The sequence below is a fragment of the Pinus tabuliformis genome, chromosome 9 (genome assembly GCF_031772625.1).
Source record: "Pinus tabuliformis cultivar Carrire ecotype Pingquan chromosome 9, CPIR1, whole genome shotgun sequence".
In the NCBI taxonomy this organism is placed as follows: domain Eukaryota; kingdom Viridiplantae; phylum Streptophyta; class Pinopsida; order Pinales; family Pinaceae; genus Pinus; species Pinus tabuliformis.
Genome location: NC_142307.1, coordinates 1,190,216,946 through 1,190,237,280, shown reverse-complemented (window position 1 = coordinate 1,190,237,280; position 20,335 = coordinate 1,190,216,946). Strand labels below are relative to the sequence as shown.

Sequence of the window (20,335 nt, the reverse complement as noted above, 5' to 3'; positions counted from 1 at the left end):
AATACATCATTACCAAAAAAATCACTAATAACTTTTGTGCAATAAACTTAGCCTATTGTGCGAACTTAGCTCATTATGGAGAGCTTATATCTTATTATGTGGAACTTAGACCTTTGCAGGGAGCTTAAATTCTATTGTGGGGAACTTAGCTCATTATGCAGAGCATATATCCTATTCTATGAAGGTTAGCTCATTGTGTGGAGCTATTTATTTTATTTTATTATTAGAAAACGAATACATCATTACTTAGAAAACAACTAATAACTTTTGTGCAACAAACTTAGCCTATTATGCCGGCCTTAGTCTAATTAGCCAGAGGAATTGCCCAGAAAGTTATGGAAATTCCAGTGATATTTAGAGAAAATTTGGCAAGGATTTTTGTAAATCCAAGATATAGTTGTTAAACTTCAAAATTTTAGGTGCTCTAGACGTTTTTGATGGTGCTGAATCCATTGCCACCATCAAAAACATGATTCAAACGCTATCTCTACAAGATTTTTTGAAATTTTTTTGCCTGGATTCCAACCACTTTTTGCTGTCTGGGCAATTCCTCAGCCTGGACGACTCCATTATGCCGAAGCTAGAAACTTATCCTATTGTGCGGAACTAAGCTCATTATGGGTAGTTTATATCCTATTGTGTAGATCGTAGCTCAAGCCTATTATGTTGAACTTGGCTCATTGTGCGGAGCTATTTATTTTATTTTATTGTTGGAAAACATATACCTCATTGCATTTATTATTGGAAAACTAATACATCTTACAGATAAAACGACTAATAACTTTTGTGCAATCAACTTAGCATATTTTGAAGAACTGAGCTGAATGTGCAGAGCTTATCGCCTATTGTAGGGAACTTAGCTCATTGTGTGGATCTAATAGCTTAGTGTGCGAAGGTTATCTTATCGTACAAATCTTATAGTCTATTATGTGGAACTTAACTCCTTATGCAGAGCTATTTATTTTACTTTATTATAAAATGAATATGTCATTGTTGAGAAAACATTATGAAAAAAAATGAATTATTTTATTTTATTATTGGAAAACAAATACGTCATTACTTTTATTATTGGTATTGTGTGGAACTTAGCTCATTGTGCAGAGTTTATAGCCTATTGTGTGGAACTTTGCTCATTGTGTGAAGTTTATATCCTATTGTGCAGAACTTAGCTCATTGTGCAGATCTTCAAAGCCTATTGTGAGGAACTTTGCTCATTGTGCATAGCTTATAGTCTATTGTGGGGAACTTAGCTAATTGTGAGGAGCTATTTATTATTATTATTATTGGAAAATGAATACAGCATTACCAAGAAAACACTATGCAAAAAAAATCAATTATCCTATTTTATTATTGGAAAACGAATACACCATTACCTTTATTATTGGAAATTGAATACATTATTACCGAAAAGACAATTAATATTTTTTGTGCCGCAAACTTAACTTATTGTGTGGAAGCGAGAAATTTAGCCTATTGTGTGAAGCTTAGCTCATTTTGGGAAGGGAGAAATTTAGCCTATTGTGCAAATCTTAGCTCATTGTGTGAAGCTTATATCCTATTATGCAGAACCTAGCTTATTGCGTAGATCTTATAGCCGATCATGCGAAAATTAGCTCATTGTGCGTAGCTTATAGCTTATTGTGCAAAACTTAGCTCATTGTCAAGAGCTTATAGCCTATTATGTCGAAATTATTTATTTTATTTTATGATTGGAAAACAAATATGTCATTACGGAGAAAACACTATGCAAAAAAAAATCAATTAAAGAGGGAGGGACTATGTTGTAAGATAAACTTAGCCTATTGTAAGGAAGTGAGAAACTTAACCTATTATGTGGAACTCAACACATTGTAGAGATTTTATAGCCTATTATGCAGTTCGTTATGCAAAGCTCCTATATGAGGAACTAATAGCTTATAGTTTATTATGTGGCACATAACTCATTGTGGAGCTACTCATTCTGCAAAGCTTATAGCCTATTATGTGGAACAAAACACATTGTGCGGAGCTACCTTTGTTTTATTGGTTGCTACATTGTAGCTATTACCATGTATCAGATCACATTCCTTGAAAATTGTTCAAATTTTTATTATTTACTTTATTTTGAATTTGTGATTTGAAAGTTAATTGGAGTTATTCCAAATGATTGAGAAGAAAGAAGGAATTCTGTCCTTCTCACCAAAATTCATTTCCTCCAAATAACCTAATGAATATTAACAATTATATATAATTGTACTGTGTTTATAATTGTACTTAAATTATTTTTTTTAAATACAGTTATATAATGTGCTTTAGCACAATTATATATATATATATATAACTGTGCCTATCTTTACTTTAATAATGTATAGTCTTAACCATAGACTTACCAACACTAATAGGTGCCTCGCTACCTCGCTAGCTAACTCAGGCTATAGGTCCCAACATCCTTAGTTTATTTATCCTCAAATCTTTTAGTGTGCGCTAAGCATGAACCTCCACAGTCTACCAACCTGAAACTCCTTTACTATCTGAGCATACTCCGTGAAACCATTGTGTGCATATTTCCCTGAGCGATCAACATTATCTCGGTTCCTACTTTTGGAAGCAGTCGCCCTTCTTTAACAGAGATGACCGGCTTGCTTGTTTGCATAGTATATTGAAAGAGCAAAATTATGTTAGGGGCTGTTACATAAGTTCTTGCAATGGTAAAAGTATGAGAGAATTGGCAATTTATACGGTAATGAAATCGTTGATCTCAACCATAATTATAATTTGCGATCTCAACCATCTGGATGGACTGGAAAACGTGAAATTACTCAGTTTCACGATGCTGAAATTACAGGTATATCAATCAGTGATTTAATCTTCGTTAGTACGAACGTATGTATAGTAAGGTCCATGACAATAACTTAGTACGAATGTATTTATAGTTTGCCACGGAGGCCCAGAACCATAAAGTTTGAAGTACTCAACTGTCCACAGTCGCCATTCCCTATGACATTGTCCTCCGCCTCCATGAAGAGGCAAAGCTGTAAAGCCATCTTTTTCGGAGATCTGGTTCTTCTGGTTGTATTTCGAACTACGCCAGCTCGCTAATCATTGTACATCTCAGTAGATAATATGAAAGTGAAGTGGAAATGGAATTTATTTAGCAAATTCTTGTTTGATAAAAATTGAAGAGAACAAAATGTGGAGCTGAAGACTTGCTTTTCTCAGGGTTATAGTTTCTAAATTGTTTTAACTTTTCCTTTCTTGTTATATCTTTCAAACCTCAGTGTCTTTATTTGCTGGTGTAGGTCTTCCATTCTTCCACGCTGTCTAAGCATATCCTGAAATTCTTCAAAAAACACTTGTATGTGGGCTGCTGCCACATATTATCTTCTATTGTGTTCTTTTCACCATCAATGCACTGCAACATAAGATTATAATAAAATTTCATCTTTTCAATATTCCAATACCTAAAAATTTCATTAACTTATTCATCGTACACGCTATCTTCAACATTCATTTTTGGGGCTTCTATGCAAACCTTATCAAGGCATGGTGTTGCAAGCCATGCTTGAAGAAAATTTAATTCTTCTTCATAATCACTTTGTTATAAATTTAATTCTTTTTCTTCATAACACATTCTCTTCTCAGTGTTATAAATCACTTAAATAAGATTACATTGGAAACATTGGAGTCAAACTCGACTTAATGAAATTAACTGAAACTAAACTGAAACACTTAAAATTAGATTCTCCAACACTATCTTGTATACTATGCTTGCTAATCTAAATATGGTATCTTAGATTTTTCCATTACAAAACAGTTTAAGCTCCACCAAATTGGTTGTGTGAGAGCGTAGGATAAAGCATATTCAAAATCATCAACTTTTCAGTGAGAAAAGGGTTGTGCTGTTACTAAATTTGAGTTGTAAATTTCAATTTTTAAATCCCTTTGACAGTGTTGGTAACCTGGTCTCCTAGTGGCAGCGGTGGAGAATCCACACTCTTTGCTGTATGGCATATGTTTGTCCCAAAGTGATCAGAATTTTAAAGAAAAGTAACTGTGATCGCCTATAAGATTACAAAATAAAACGGGAGGTATTTCAAACAGGACAAGGTTTTGTCCTTTTTGAAAGAGTTTGGTCTCCCGTAAGTATAAAGTATAAAATAAAGTGGTGAGAAGGTAGTGTGTAAAACTGTTGATTTTTATAGGTGAAGAATAAAGTTTGTGATAAAATATTATATAATTATGTATAGTTTAGTTAATTTGAAGAAATAAAGGCTATTTAGTATAACATAAATAATATATAAAATTTAAGGAATAAATTATTTATATTATTATAAAAATTAAACAATAAGTTATTTTATTATTAATATTATATTGTTTATAAATAATATTTAAAAGTGAAATAATAAATTATTAATAATATACTGTTTTAAAGAGCTTGGTCTCCCATAAGTGTATAAATTATGAGATAAAGTTGTGAGAAAATATTTGATAAATAAGTATAGTTTAGTTAATGTGAATAAAGAAAAGCTCTTCATTATAATATATATAATATTTAAAATTAAAAAAATATATATTAATATTATAGTTTAGTTTTTAATGTAATATTGATAAATGAAAGGTTTAAAATTTTAAAAAAATAAATTATAAATATTATTTAATTACTAAATAAATTATAAATTTAATTTAATTATTTAATTTTTAAATACAATTGAAAAATAAAGTTTTTACACTAACCATAGTATTAACAATATTGCACAATTAATTTTCAAACTAATTTATACATTTTTAATAATATTGAAATAAGGGAAAGTTGATTTATAATAGATATGGTATCAATAAAAAATAGAAATTAGTTTTTTAGTGGATGTTAATCATCATCATTATATCAATATCTTCAAAGTAAAAAGCAATTTTTGTAAATTTCCAAATAAAATAAGAATAAGGACAAGGTTTATGAAATTTTGGAAAACTAGAATAATAATTATAAATTTATTAATTCCCACAAATTCAAAAAAATTCTCTTATTTTTGCAATATTATTAATTTATATTATTGTAATTCTTAGAAGTTGAATTTCATATTATAAAACAATATAATTGAGTTTAAGTTTCTCTCCACTACATCCTCGCCAAATTAACAAAGCCTACAGGAACTGGACCAACTGAGCTACCTTTTAAGGTTAAAAATTAATTTATATTATATTTAATAATTTAATAATTAAAATTAGTTTAATTTAATTATTATTTAAAAATATTAGCATATCAAAAGTAGCTATGTAGCTATGTTAGTTAAATATGATTTCTATATATAAGTATATAAATTAAGTATAAATGTTTGATTTTTAAATATATATAGAGAATATTGATAAGAAACTAATTTTATTATTAATTTATTAAAGTGATTTTGATTGTTTATTTGGATGTTTATTCTAGGTTTTTTAATAGTTTAGAGAATATTTTTATTTTGACAATATATAAAATATTATATATAGGTTTATTTTTATAATTTCAAAATTTTATATTTTTTAATTATGTATGTATGTATGTATGTATGTATGTATGTATGTATGTATGTATGAATGAAATTATAGGAAATTTCTAAATATTTTTTCATATTTTGTGTATGGTAAACCATGTAAACCATAAGTTTTGATTAGGGGGTCTTTTTCAACAGAATTGAACCTTGATTAGCAACAACTAGCAACAATGTCATAAAAAAGTGGAACTCTAACTCTAGATTACTTAACCTTAACATAGAGTAACACATACAGAGGATTGATTGATTTAATTTATTTATTTAATTAATTTAATTTATTTGAAATTTATAAAAAAAAAATAAGATACAAGATTTCAGTTTAAAGAAAAAGAAAAAAAATTATATAATTGGTAGTAAAGAGATTTTTGTAAATTTAAATATTTAATAAAATAAAAATACTAACCACAAATGCTTACCTCAAATATTCTTAGAAAAAACCGTTTAAATACCTTCTTATTGGTTTAAAACAAATTCTCTCCCTTACTTGATATTATTCTATTGTTACTCTAAAAAGTATGGTAGGAAACACAAAGAGCAATTGAATTCAAAATTGTTTGGAAGGGAAATTCAATAGAATAGAAGAGATTCAAACGATTTGAGTTTCAAATTTTAAAATTAAAAAGTTCTAAAGGTTTTTCTCTGGACAAATTGTCATCTCTATTTGAATATTTTTATATTATTACTCTAAAATGTATGGAAGGAAACCACTTAATTTAAAATTGTCGAGAAGAGAGATTTAATAGAAGAAGTTTAAAAGATTTGAATTTTAAATTTTAAATTACAAATTCTAAATTATTTTTCAAATTGTTAATTTATTTTTAAAAAATATTTTCAACTTATTTTAATATATGATGATGATGGTTAATGTATATTGGTCTATCGGACATAAAAATATATATATATATATATATATATATATATATATATATATATATATATATATAATTATAATTTTTATATGAACCCATCTCCTATAAATGTTTTTATTATAATATAATTTTATATAATTTAATTCATAATTTTAATAAATTAATTATTAAACTATGATATAAATAAATATTTTAAAAATGCACAATTAAAAATAAATACTGTATATTTAAAATTAGTTTTTTTATTTCCATCTTATTATATATTTATATAATTATTGATCTTAAAACTAATCTTAAAACTAAAATTGGTTAGATCAAATTTGGTTATTTAACAATTTCCTTTCAAATCGTCATAAGCTAGAAATATGGTCGAAATTAAATTAAAAATAAATATATTTATTATAATATTGTTTATTTTAAAATAATTTTTTTAAAGATAAATTTAAAAAATATTAAAAACATATATATATAAATTTTTTTGTAATTTTATGAATCCAAATTATATTTATAGATATTTATTTAGTTATTTCTATAATTTAAAAAAAAAAGAATTTTGCTAATTTTTAAATATTTAGAAAATAATTAAATATTTATTTGGAAAAATAATTTTAAATTTAATGAAAATATAATCATATATAGAAAATGTATGTAACATCAATCCTTAGCATGAAACAACAACTTTTCTACCATAAGGTGTTTTAACATAACACCCTATCACCCTCTAGGGTAGCCATTGAGACTACACAATATAAATTTAAGAAATTTAAAACAATTTTATGAATTAATTTGTAATTTAACTATATAGTATTGATATTTACAATTCTACCAATTGATTATAGCAATTTAAACCCAAATGTAACTATCCCACATAATTTAGTTTTATATCTTAATTTTTTTTATAATTTTTTTTTTTTTTTTTTTTTTTAACTCATAATTTCAAAGATAAAAACCTTAAATCTAAATCTATATCTACATCTAAATCTAAATACAAATAAAAATACAAATATAAATATAAATCAATTTACATATTAAAAAAATTCACTTTACCAACCATTAAATAACTCACTAATAAATTAAAAATAAAAAACACAACATTTAAATTTATCCATATCATAATCACTCCAATCAAGCTCACTAAACATTAAAAACAAACGAACTCATATTTTTCCTTGGTATAAAATCACTGAAATTGTCAAACACCCTATTTATATTTTTCCATATAAATACACTAATCCTTGCAAGCGATCATTTAAGTTTTATCCCATTATCAGCCAGGAAAATGTTCAGTGTTGACTGAACATCTAACAAGAAACCTATTTATGTTTTGTCAAAGTATCAAATACGCAAATTGTCAAAAACACTATTTATAATTTTTTCGTATAAGTAAACAATTTGTCCATGCAAGCAACAATATAAGAGTTTCATTCATTATCAGCCGGCCAGCGTTGTAAATAAGTGTTCAACACGAAATGCATTATCTCTAAATGGGTCGTGATAATTTCAACTAGACCAGACTACACAGAGTTTTGCCTCTTCCGGGTTATACATAATCTCATGGAAAGCAGGCGCATAACGATAATTAATGATAAAACAAAAGGAGTATCATATCTCCGGCGTTTTAAGTACTTTGCTAATTATATGACAAACTACCCGAACATGATAGTTTGTTTATTAATTACAGTAAAAAGACCACAACACTCGATATACGAGTGCGGAAGCGCTGGTTACATAGAAATATGAAACAATTATTGCTTACCTACTATTACAAACAAAGCGGTGACTTTTGCTTTACAATTATACTAGATCGGCCCGCTCATTTTCAACAATTAACTGTCTTCCACACAAATGCAAGCCCACACAAACATGCTTCTCATGGTGGCTGAATAACCAAGTATGGCTGCTGTCTGATAATGAGTTGAACAGCTGCTTTTTTTGTAAATCTCTGAAGCTCTCAAGAGAAATAGAGGAATATATTATTTCTGGGTTCTCAACTTCAATCCTAAGCGACCTTATAGTATTTTTATTTTATATTTTCTCAGCTAGTTCTTCGCCTTCCTCGGTGTCCTTGGAAACCACAATGCATCTGTACCATCTTGCACACATTACATATGCAACAAAATCAACTGCTGTTAGGGCTGCCAATAAGTAATAGAAACGATCCATATGACCCCTGTTCAGGTTTCCTGGGATCCAGCCGGGCTGATTCTCCCTCTTAGTGATATCCATTACAATAGATACAAGCAAACTGCTAACATAGTTCCCAAAGGAAATTGATGTCATGGAAAGGGCACTACCAAAGCTTTTGAGTCCATCAGGTGCTTGCCCATTGAAAAACTCCAACTGCCCAACATACATAAATACCTCTGAGGCACCAATGAAGAAATACTGAGGAGTTTGCCAGAAAATACTCATAGAACTTTTGCCATGGGGCTCGCTTACAAATTTCAGACGGTACTGCTCAACTACACCAGCAGAAATCATGCCAAGCATACCCAGTATTAATCCACCACCCATCCTCTGAAGCTCACTGAGGCCTTTTGGGTCATTTGTAATTCTGTAAACAAAAGGCACTATTGCCCTTCTGTATAACAATATCCAAGCTGCAACACTTAGAATGTCGATTATTGACATGGATGCTGGTGGGACTTGAAAGCGCCCCACATTATTTTGCATTGCAGCACCCTGCTCTACAAATAGGGACGCCATTTGGGTGAACACAACTGAGTAGATAATTGTGCATAGCCAAATGGGCAGCATTCGTAAGATGCACTTAACCTCCTCCACTTGAGTGACAGTGCACAGCCTCCATGGATTGTTCCGTTCACCTGATATTACATCCTTCTCTGTTTCTGTGGCTGCCTTGTCAAGAAACCTGAAAACCCGACACTGTTAGAGGGGTTCTTGATTGTTTAAATAAAACTAAATAAACATTGTTTCAAGCTAATGTAGGGAGGTAGTGTGTGGGTACAAATGTTGTTTTTCTCTCCATTCTGGTTCAAATTTCAAACTATGGTAAGTTTGATTATGTAATATGATTATTTAAGTTGATTTTGATTGTTAGAAATGCTAGGTTCAAATCTCAAGCAATGAAATATTTGATTATGTAGCCATTATCTAATTAGATTTTTACTAATACCAAGTCTAAATCTCAAGCTATGACATGTTTGACTATGTAGTCATTATCTAACTTGATTAAAAATACCAGGTTGAAATCTCAACTTATTCTTGAAATAGCAGGTTCAAATTTCAAAGTATGACATATTTGACTATATAACCTATTTATATACTTATTTATCACAATAACAAGTACTTTGTGAATGTAGCTAGTACCAGATTTATACAATAAACCACATTAAAAAACCAAATAAACAATTTGAAATTGCTGAATTTAATGACGAACCTGAACTCTTCACTATGCGTTATCTTCCTGCTTCCGCTGATTGCAGAGGCCTTGTCTTGGAGCTCGTAAAGTTTCTCACCATCTGATGGAGCCCTCACGTTCCATTTCTTAAATGCCGCAACAAAAACTTGGGCAACGCGAGGAATGGGGTTACCCCCAGGCCTGAAGTGTCTGTAATAAGGTGTTCCCACTAAAAATATGATCAAAGCCAATGCGGCTGACCCTGCCGACATCCAGAATCCAAAAACCCAATTGCCAATGTTTTCGAAGTAACCAATTATTGAGTTTGAGAATAGTTGCCCGAGATTCATTGCCAAGTAGAACCAACTAAAGAATGCTACTTTTGAAGCGCCTTCAACTTCATCCATTTCATCAAATTGGTCTGCTCCAAATGTTGCAATATTGGGTTGGTACCCACCATACCCTAGAGCTATGAGATAAATCGACATATAAAACACAATAAGCTCAACGGTCGATGCTTTTTCACAGTTCACTGTCGCAATTCCACATCCAGCTGGCTTGATTAAGAACAGATACGATGTCAAGGATAAAAGCACTAAACCCTGTGGAGAAAAAAATCCGACTTAGTTAATATTTCCTTCATTGTTTTATTCTTAAATACAAATACGACTCGTATCGGAATTTTCTTTTTTTTAAATTTTTATTGAATGGATTTGAAACGTTATAATAGATTCTATTGAAATACACTAAATTCTATTTAATTTTAGAAATACGTAATGTGTAAACATATGGGTTCAGTCTTTCCCTATAAAGAAAAATATAATCCGAGGAGCGTAATTTTATTATTATAAATAAAATCAGATTCTACAAATACATGCCCATTATGTATTAGTGCCTGGCATGTATTAGTATAGGTAGATCTAGTATATCTGTCCAAAAATTGGTAAAAATTTATAAGCTGTTACAAAGATAGATATCCAGGATTATATAGTTATTATATATATATATATATATAACGTATTTGAGGTGAAATCTTGATTTGTGTTATTTAAACTAGTTTTTTTACTCTATATATGGATTCAGCACCCTGGAAACCCTAGGGCATTTTGATTGCAAAGGATTACCCATCAATCTTGTGATTTCAATAAATTCCTCAGGATTTTGGAGAAATTAGACACTAAAAACCCACCCTAAAAGCTTCCAAAAAATCGCTCCCATTGATTTATATACTGTTTGACTGGGCTTAATAGTTAAGAGGATGTTTTTTTCTTAAAATGTCATAGGTTCAAAACCAGTGACATTTTCTAAATAAAAGTAGGAAATTTTTAACTTATAAATAACACCATAAGCCAATACAATTATTTATTGATACCACATGAACAATATAATATGCTTTGATATTAAATTATCTTTAATTAATTTAACCTATAAAATAAATGCATTTAAAAAACATAAATAATTTGGAGATAAATTTAGCATATGCTATACAGGTTAAATGCTTATCAATCACTTAATAATTACACATAATTAAATTAAAATTATAAAATATGAATAGAGATTTATAATCTGAAGTATTGCTTACTATCACAGGAAACCCTAAAAATTAATAATTGCTTACTATCACAGGAAACCCTAAAAATCAATAATTGCTTACTATCACAGGAAACCCTAAAAACCAATATTCGAAGACTTCTTGTTTGTAAAAAAAAAGACCTGCCCCAGCCCAACAATTTTATGCGTTCTAAAACAAAACTTACCACTGTGAAAATGACCTGAAACACAGAACATGTTCGGTATCGACCCCAGTAAGAATCACTCAAAAATGCTCCGACGAGGGAGAAGATATATACAGTTCCTGTCCATTTGCTCACATCATTTGCTGCGGATGCATTGCTCTGTTGAAGCACTCGAGTCAGGAATAGGACAAGGTTTACACCAACACCAAAGAATCCGAGAGTCGCCAATCCTTGGTTTACTGTTCATGGGCACGACCAAAATAAAATAGTGTCAGCTCGGTCTCTCCGCCGGTATGTGGCCATTCAAAAAGAAATATTCGAATCCTATTCGAATCCGATAGTGCACTTTCTGAGAACTCTTGACCAGTGCACGACATCAGACAGAGCATCTAAAGGCGGAAAGTTCATGTGGCATATTCCTGTTATATTATAACATTTATGAAAGAATGAATACCTAATACCAAAGCTGCAGCCTTCCACCCACCACTCTTGCCTTTGAAAGCCGGTTTACCAAACCTGTTAACAGTACCATCTTTTGTATAGATCTCTCGATGGTCCTTTCCTCCGTATTCTGGTTCTGGACCATCATCGTTATATTCTTCGGAGTCGAAGCCACTGCGCTCCTTTTCCTGCGGTGTAAAAATCTACATGCTTAATTATTGAATTTAACATTAAAATCAAAGATCATCATTTCACTGCTTCCTTTTAAATATACCTTGGAAGAACAAGTGTATCCAGTATATAAAAGTGCTCACATCCTAATTCGAGTTCTACATTATTGAAAGCAAGTTTGCATTCATTTAATTCTTCCTGATACATTATATAGAGTTATTTGGATTTACTTTTGAACGAACAAGTGTAGAGTTATTTGGATTTATTTTTGAACTAACAAGTGCAGTTTATCTTTATTATTTTAAAAATAAATCGAATTTGCTAGTTCCAAACATTAACCCAAATAATTGTTCAATCAAAACAATTCACATCATCACAGACGCCTATACTCAAAAACACTTTTACTGTGTTGTTAATAAAAATTCTATTATATGGAAATTGATCAGATTACCTTCGTAAATGCTTGGCGCAGAAATTTTCCCACATCGGAATTGGCGAGACGGCCCATGAAATTGCTATTGCTCTGCCGTTCCATTTTCATCCCTTGGGGTTTTCTTTGACGATCTGAAAACGCGCTGCAGATATATTTCAAAACCTATTATTGTACCGTTGTTTTATGCAAATAAGTAATACATAGAATTGATAAATAATAACATATGCCCATGATCACACCCACTTGTTTCTCTGCATATTTTTTTTAATGAAAAATCTGATGGCCAGCACACTCCCCTAGTTTACTGGGGGATCATTTATTTTGCACAGAACTCAACAACTTGGAAAAGGAAAAACACAAAACCCACACGCACACACAAAAATGTTATATAAGTATATACACAGTGTTCAAGGATGAGTGCATCCATTATCTATATTATATAATTAGTACTAACACCCACACGGTCTACCAACAGGCCATCGCTGACGGTGGGCAGCTTTCCAGAAGCTTTCCAAATAGCTGGAGAAGACTCATCTGGTCGGAACATGGAAGTGGCACCCAGTTCAAGCTCCATAGATTAATCTGTGATGAAATTCCTATATTCATCTCGTCTGCAAATCCTTCTCAAAATTTTGTCCTCGGAACATTACATAGTCGTTTGAAATAATATTTTCCCAGATCTATCTGATCACATGAAAATAATTTTAAAGGACAAGCCTCTACCTATGGCCGAAGTATCTCCCTCTTGCAAGATCGCATTACCTAGATCCATATCCATGTGTAAGAGGTTTCCTGTTATTCCTTAACCTCTTGGTTAAGGACCCATACCCATCTAAGAGTATCCGTTCCTTTATTCCTTAACCTCAAACCTCTTGGTTATAGGATCTGTTCTTTATTCCTTAACCTCAGAAAATGATCCTCGTCCCTATGTAGAAATTTGATTTCTAATCTTTTATTCCTTAACCTTTACTAACTTGCTTCATTTGCAACTAATCTACATCCCTTGTTGTACTCACGAAGAATTCTTTGTTCACCTAGGAGGGCACCTGCAGATCCTTAATGGCCTTTATGGCCATATGATGTTCAGCCCATCGAGATTATAAAATAACATATAATCTCCAAATATGTTAGTGCCGAAAGCTGTGAAACTGTGAATATGTGACACTGTAATCTGGCATGAATACTGCCAGTACCTGTGCCTGTTAGAAACCAAATAAAAAACCAAAAATTGGAGACAAATCCACGTGAATTTCTTCCTCTCATCATTGATTCATAAAATACTTTGAGATTGGAAAAACCTGAGACTGCTATATCTCTAAGAAGAAAAGAAGGATTTCAACAATTGGTTATGATTTTTGTGCAATTCACAACCTCAGAGGAAAGGCATGAACCCTATAAAATAAAATCTCGGCAAACAAAATTTTATATCCAAACTTGGTTATTGCACAGTATAGAAATTATCTACTACTGAATATGATCAATCACACGTTCCCATCAAACTACATATCTACACAAAAGGACGCCGAAGCCTTCAATATCCAAATATACAGGAGCTTTCACCTCAGTACAAGCACAAAATATCAGAAAAAAATATGATCCATGATGATGTGATTGGGTATTTGCAAAAATAACAAAATTAAACTTATACAAACGATTTCAATCCTCATCATATTTTTTCTAATAATAACTGCAGGCATAATGATACCCAAGGGGAGCGCAGAAAAAAACACAAATGCAGAACTCTGATGCAGACACAGTCAAGCATGGCTGATATTTGTTTGAGAGCTTGAAATAAAAATAAAAAACACCTCTGGAAGATTGGAATCAGATCAATCTTAGAGACCTTACGATCTTGAACTTCGCGATCGATGATCAGGCACAGGTATCTTCCACGATCCTTAGAGTGATTGAGTGCTTCACCTAGTCATCCAGACAAGGGTCCAGCTTACCAGCGATCCAAGGCAAGGCAAGCTAGGCGCTAAGAGCAATGCAATGCATACATGCAGGGGTAACCTATATAAAAGATTTTTTCAGTACGCTGCATTCCTGCTACATTGATAATAATGCCAAGATTCGACCTGTCGTTTCAACTTTATGCGGGGCGCACAATCGGAGACTATACGCAAGCGTCCGATATTATTCGCCCATATATTAAATTCCACAACACGCACACGAGGTTCTCAAACAAAGGTGACTGACTGTAGCCTGATCGCTCGACGCTGCAGGGCCCCAGCATTGTTGGATGCCTGATCCAACACACATTCTCGCCAGACACAGGCAAACAGGGCTGCTTATCATTGGACAAAGACACCTAATTTTGACATCATCGTGCACGCGAGCAAATTACATTGGCCATTTCCAATGTGTAAACCGTCATGCACCAATCAACTTCATCAAACATTGCCACGTTCTCTTTTTTTTTTTTTTACAACATGGTGAATCGGTAACTGTCTTGCCTAATCTAAGGGAGACCCAGGATCAAAACTCAACGCTGCCACTATAACACCAAGAGCATAACCAACCACCTGCAAGTCGGGTATACTAAGTCTCTATGATTTTAGCAAGAGCAGACTCACGGGAAAGGGGAATCCGCCCCTCTAGCCGCCACCACAGCAGGTCAATGTACTCAATGAGATTTGAACATCGGTCTGCCTGAGCATAGCCCAAGTCATTTTTTACCCAGCCACTAACATAAAAGGGTAGGGTAACCTAATTTTGAAGCAGCAGGATTCTTTTCTAATGACAAGTTCGACGAGGTTTCATATTGGGTTATGGTAAGCTAATTTTGTAACAGGTTACCTATGGATATGGTAAGTTAACTCTGATATTCTAGCCCGAAGCTTTCGGTAACGTTTTTTGTGTCGAGAGGTTTTATTTTACAAATTTGTCAGGGGAGAGATGTTGATGGTTATGTAATATACATGGAATATTACTGAATTTTGATATGCATAGCATTAGGAAGCTAGGTGACCATGGATAAGCATTCGCGGTTGCTAATCATGAATAGCATAACAACGAACATTTCATTAAAAACAATAAGGCGAAGAGAATTGTTAGGCATTCCACTATTTACTTAATTAATTTGATAAGTGGTTATCAACTGCTAAAGTTTCATAACAATAACAAGAAGAAGAAATCAATTAGGTATTTTAGGTAAATGTTATAACATAATCATGGATTTAGAGAGGTAAAGAACTTATTATTGAAAATATCATTTATTAATGTATAGGTGAGAATATGTAGTATCTTTCATTTGCAACCATAAAATCAAACTTTTGATTAAAAACGATATTAATGTATGATAGCATCTTTCATTGGTAGTCATAAGATTGAAATTTTGAGTTAAAAAAAAATCAATGTACACATGTTCAATAAGGAAGACTACCATCAACATAAAAAAGTTTACAAAATAATTAAGCCTAACAAAACTTGATCCGTGGGAGTGCTTCAATAATTTAAACTCATGCCAACAATTTAATAGAATAAAAAAATAAATTATAAATTGATTTTATAAATAAAATGTTTTTTTAATAATTTCATTTTTATTTATTATGTCTAGAGTCATGTTTAATTTTGGAATAGGGTTTTTAGAATTCTAATTAATTATCAATAATTATTAAGTGGGTTGTAGGATCTAATTTACATGATATATTCTATAATATTCTTAGTAGTATTCACAAACTAAAGGTTGAAATTTATTTCCAAAGTAGTGATGCCTTTTTTTCTTTCTAGTTAATTATCAATAACTATTAAGTGAGTTGTAGGGATCTAATTTACATGAAATATTCTATAACATTCTTAATAGTATTCACAAATTAAAGGTTGAAATTTATCTCCAAAGTAATGATATCCTTTTTTCTTTTTAATTAAATTAGTTAAAAACAAATGTCATATCAACAAGTGTCATATGAAAATATTTATGGTTATTTGAACATGTGGTATTGATAAGCCATGGTATTGTAGCAAAGTCTCTTTAAAAATTAAGAATCTCTATGGTAAAGTGGGAGTGAATCTCCATGGTTAATCTCTATTTAGTTAATTAAGGCAATAGGCATGTCTATTTTGGAATAGAGTTTACATAACATTAACTTAATTATCAATAATTATTAGGTAGAAAGTAGAAATTTAACCTCCACAAAAAAATCTAAAATATTGTGAGTAATATACACAAATCAAAAGTTGAGATTTATCTTGAAAGTAGTTATGAATTTTTACCCTTTTAATTAAACTCATAAATTAAATAAAAATGTCATATGAACAAGTATCATATCAAGTGAGTTATGGTATTGTAACAAAGCCTATCTACATATTAAGAATCTCCATGGAAAAGCGGGGTTGAATCTCCATGGTTAATCTTCATTTAGTTAATTACACCAATAGGCTTTTCTATTTTCGAATATGGTTTTCAGAATTTTAATTTAATTATCAATAATTATTAGGTGGACAATAAATAACCTCTACATAATATTCTAAAATTCATAGTAATATGCACAAACCAAATGTTGATGTTTATCTTCAAAGTAATTAAGTCCTTTTGCCGTTTTCATTAAATTGATGAAGTTAAAAAAATATGTCATATGAAAAAATGTCATATGAAGTGAGCTATGATTTTTGGGGTATGCCAAATTGATAAGTTATGGTGTGGGCCCATTGTATTGTAACAAAACTTATTTACATATTAAGAATCTCAATAATAAATTGTAGTAAATCTACATAATTAAGAATCTTCTTCCATATATTAAATGTATGTATATATATGATTATAAATAATAAAAGTTATAATTTAATTAGTTTTATGATTTTTAAAATTTTAATATTATGAAACATATCATGTAGCAAATGTTATGGTCTTTATGGTGGATTCATATCTATTGGCTTTTACTATTCATTTAATTTATATGGATACACTAGTTTTTATGTTTTTTTAATCTTGACAATGTAAAGTATATAATAGAATAAATAAATATTTTAATACCTATCTGCATGTACCAACCATTTACTATAATTTATGTATTTATATTACAAAGCTTTACTAATAAAAAAGAATAATCTTACATATATAAAATTGTGTTAATTAAAAAACAAAATTTATAATCAAATAATTTTTTAATTAATATAAGAATTTAATAAAATATTTATTAATCATTAAAATAAAAATAATAATTTTATGAATTAAAAATTAAAAATTATTTTAAAATATATTAAATTTCAAATCAGCCAACAATATAATATTATATACTTTAAACATTTAAATTATCCCAAATTTTTAAAAGATAATCAAAATCTTAACTTTATATTCTTTACTGGCTTCGCTTTAACTCTTTCTCGTCAGATTCGGACGAGCAAATACCATTCAATATCCCCAAAAAAATATTATGACAAAATTGGCAATTAATTTTATTAATCCCAACATAAAATTGCAGCCACAAGAACCGACACATAACTTTAATAATTCCCATTATCATCTAGAATACATGATTCCGCGGAATCTGCTAATTCATCTCCCCGAATATATGCAGCTATAATTTGGGAAAATTATACCTAAAACAACGACCTGTGATCGTCATTAGCGCCTTTACTTTTTGGAAAGCATCATTCATACATTGCAAATTTCAATGGGGAATTATCTTTTAGAGATTTGCGTTTCTCACATGACCAGCGCAAAATTGAAAATTAGTTATCCACGAGTAGTTGAGATTGGGGAGACAAAATAAATTCATAGATTTATTAATGACAACGGCATCAGAAAATTAATTTACAGCGAGCTGGTGCGGAAAGAACTGGCCCCATGATGTTGTTTGTACTGCTACCCACTTAGGCATTCGGTTGTTCAGAATGTTCGAGCGATATTAATTATTTCCCTCCACCGCCTGCAATTTCTCTGTTTTTATCTCTCCCCAGGTGAAAATAAGGTGTGGGCACCATACGATTCAGTGATCCTTCTCTTATCCACGAAGGGCAAAAGAGCGCCGACACAGTACATCACCTAGCCAGAAAAGTCATACCCACCTAATGGAAATAGTAGAAATATAGTTTTCAGCTTTTAAATCATTTGTCTGATTGCAAGTGTCCTGCCCCTCAAAACCCTCCGCCATTTTCTCTCCCTAGGCGGTGGTGAAATCTTCTACTTTCACATTCGCAGTCATGGACGTACCCAAACATTTTGCATTATTTTCCAGAGATGCAAATGACAGATTTTGATATCACAAAAGTTTAGAAATAGTAGGTTGTACATCTGGGTTTTCTGGCAAACAGGTGATCCGTAAGCATTTTCTGTACCAGAAAGAGTTTGACATTTTGAGGTACTCATGGATGTGGATGAATTTTGATGGAGTGCAGAGCACTGAAAAGTTCACATCGACACATGTCTTCTAATAATAGTAAACATAATTAAAATTATATGACACGCAGACACCCATTATTTGTATTTTCCTCCTGAGCAAATTGACAGTGAAAATTCTAAGTTGATTAATGGTAAAAGTATTGGCAAGAATCATAGCACGTTCATGATCAGCACTAAATTTGTATACTATTCACGATATTGAAAGATCGTGAGTGTCATAATCACTGGTACAGTTTATTGATTAAAAATTTACACAAATGCTGATTTGAACAAAAATGACGAGGCTGTAGACTTGGGGGCTATATGCCATTAATAATCTTAAATCCCCCCTTCCAAAAAAACCACTTTGATTATGTCCTAATAAATATTTCCAAATTTTAATCAAAATATATGTAAACTTCCCAATTTTAATGAAAATATATGCAAACTTAGTTGAAAGGAGTAAGGATATTCCAAGGCACGATCAAGTTTGCAAGGTATAACCTCCAAAGCTTGACATTTGCTTTATCACAGTATTGCTGTAACCGCTTTACGTTAGAATGCAAACTAATTGATTATAAATAAACGAACTACCCAATTGATAGAGTGAGGCATCTGTCTCTGCCTTATACAATAAGGTCAGGTGATCTTAAACACAATGCTTTGTTTTGGATTCTGAAAATATACTGTTAGTTTCAGAGTTTGTGCCACTGTATTTGTAAATTACATTTCTATATTTATTTTTGTAGGCAAGCTTGATATAATTGAAATGGCAGATTCCATGTCTATTATCATAGACTTTTTCATTGACAGGTGGTATTAGATGCTTAGTTTTTTTGTTATAGAATTTTAAACTGGTTATATATATTTCAGATATAATATATATATATATATTTTATATAGATTATTTTTTTGGATAGATTATACAGTATTTTTGAAAAAGTTTTTATGGGGTATTTAGTCAATTTTGGACCAGATCTACTAGATCCATAGCCAGGACATGTATCTGTAGAATGTGAGTTTATTTCTTGATAATAAAATTAGTTATTTTTGGAAAAAAAATAAAAATAAAAAAAAATATTGTAAGTCAAGTTGTGATTTTTGATTGTTTGAAATGTGATTTTATTTCTTGAAAATAAAATTAGGGTTTTTTGGAAAAAAATTTGTTGGCCAGCTTGTGATCTTTTATTGTTTGAAATAAGTTTTTGACTAAATAATTCTAAATGCTACTTAAAACATTTAGATTCCATGAGTTTAACAAATATATGACAAATTTTAAAAAATAAGTTTATAATAAAATTAATAAAATTAATAAACTTTATTTTTTATAATAAAATTAGTTTTTTTGAAAAAAATAAAAGTAAAATTTATTATAAGTCAAATTGTGATTTTTGATTGTTTGAAATGTGATTAATTTTTGATTGTTTGAAATGTGATTTTATTTCATGAAAATATTTTTTTTTACTGTTTGAAATAAGTTTTTGAATAA

The 20,335-nt window shown here is 30.6% G+C and overlaps 1 protein-coding gene across 4 annotated transcripts; it reads right to left on the bottom strand.

Moving 5' to 3' along the window:
- Window positions 1–7,927: 7,927 nt before the first annotated feature.
- LOC149152812 (protein NRT1/ PTR FAMILY 7.2-like) lies at window positions 7,928–14,529 on the bottom strand. Of its 4 annotated transcripts, none has more exons than XM_089438621.1 (6): window positions 14,373–14,524; window positions 12,543–12,655; window positions 11,934–12,108; window positions 11,501–11,718; window positions 9,783–10,345; window positions 7,928–9,254 (listed from the first exon to the last, which is right to left on the bottom strand). In XM_089438621.1, exons 2-6 carry the CDS (start codon window positions 12,630–12,632, stop codon window positions 8,408–8,410), a joined length of 1,893 nt encoding a protein of 630 aa, XP_089294747.1. In that variant the 5' UTR covers window positions 12,633–12,655; window positions 14,373–14,524; the 3' UTR covers window positions 7,928–8,407. The 4 variants fall into 4 exon arrangements, with proteins under 4 accessions (XP_089294747.1, XP_089294745.1, XP_089294746.1 ...); XM_089438619.1 differs by having other exon boundaries at window positions 7,929–9,254; window positions 12,543–12,666; window positions 14,373–14,529; XM_089438620.1 differs by having other exon boundaries at window positions 7,929–9,254; window positions 14,368–14,523.
- Window positions 14,530–20,335: the final 5,806 nt, after the last annotated feature.

Excerpts from the sequence above, each read along its gene's own strand:
- LOC149152812 (XM_089438619.1), bottom strand. The coding sequence starts at position 12,632 with ATGAAAATGGAACGGCAGAGCAATAGCAATTTCATGGGCCGTCTCGCC. Across the intron at positions 10,346-11,500 it reads TTCAGGTCATTTTCACAGTG|GGTTTAGTGCTTTTATCCTT; the intron begins GTAAGTTTTGTT and ends TTTTCTCCACAG. Across the intron at positions 9,255-9,782 it reads ACGCATAGTGAAGAGTTCAG|GTTTCTTGACAAGGCAGCCA; the intron begins GTTCGTCATTAA and ends TCGGGTTTTCAG.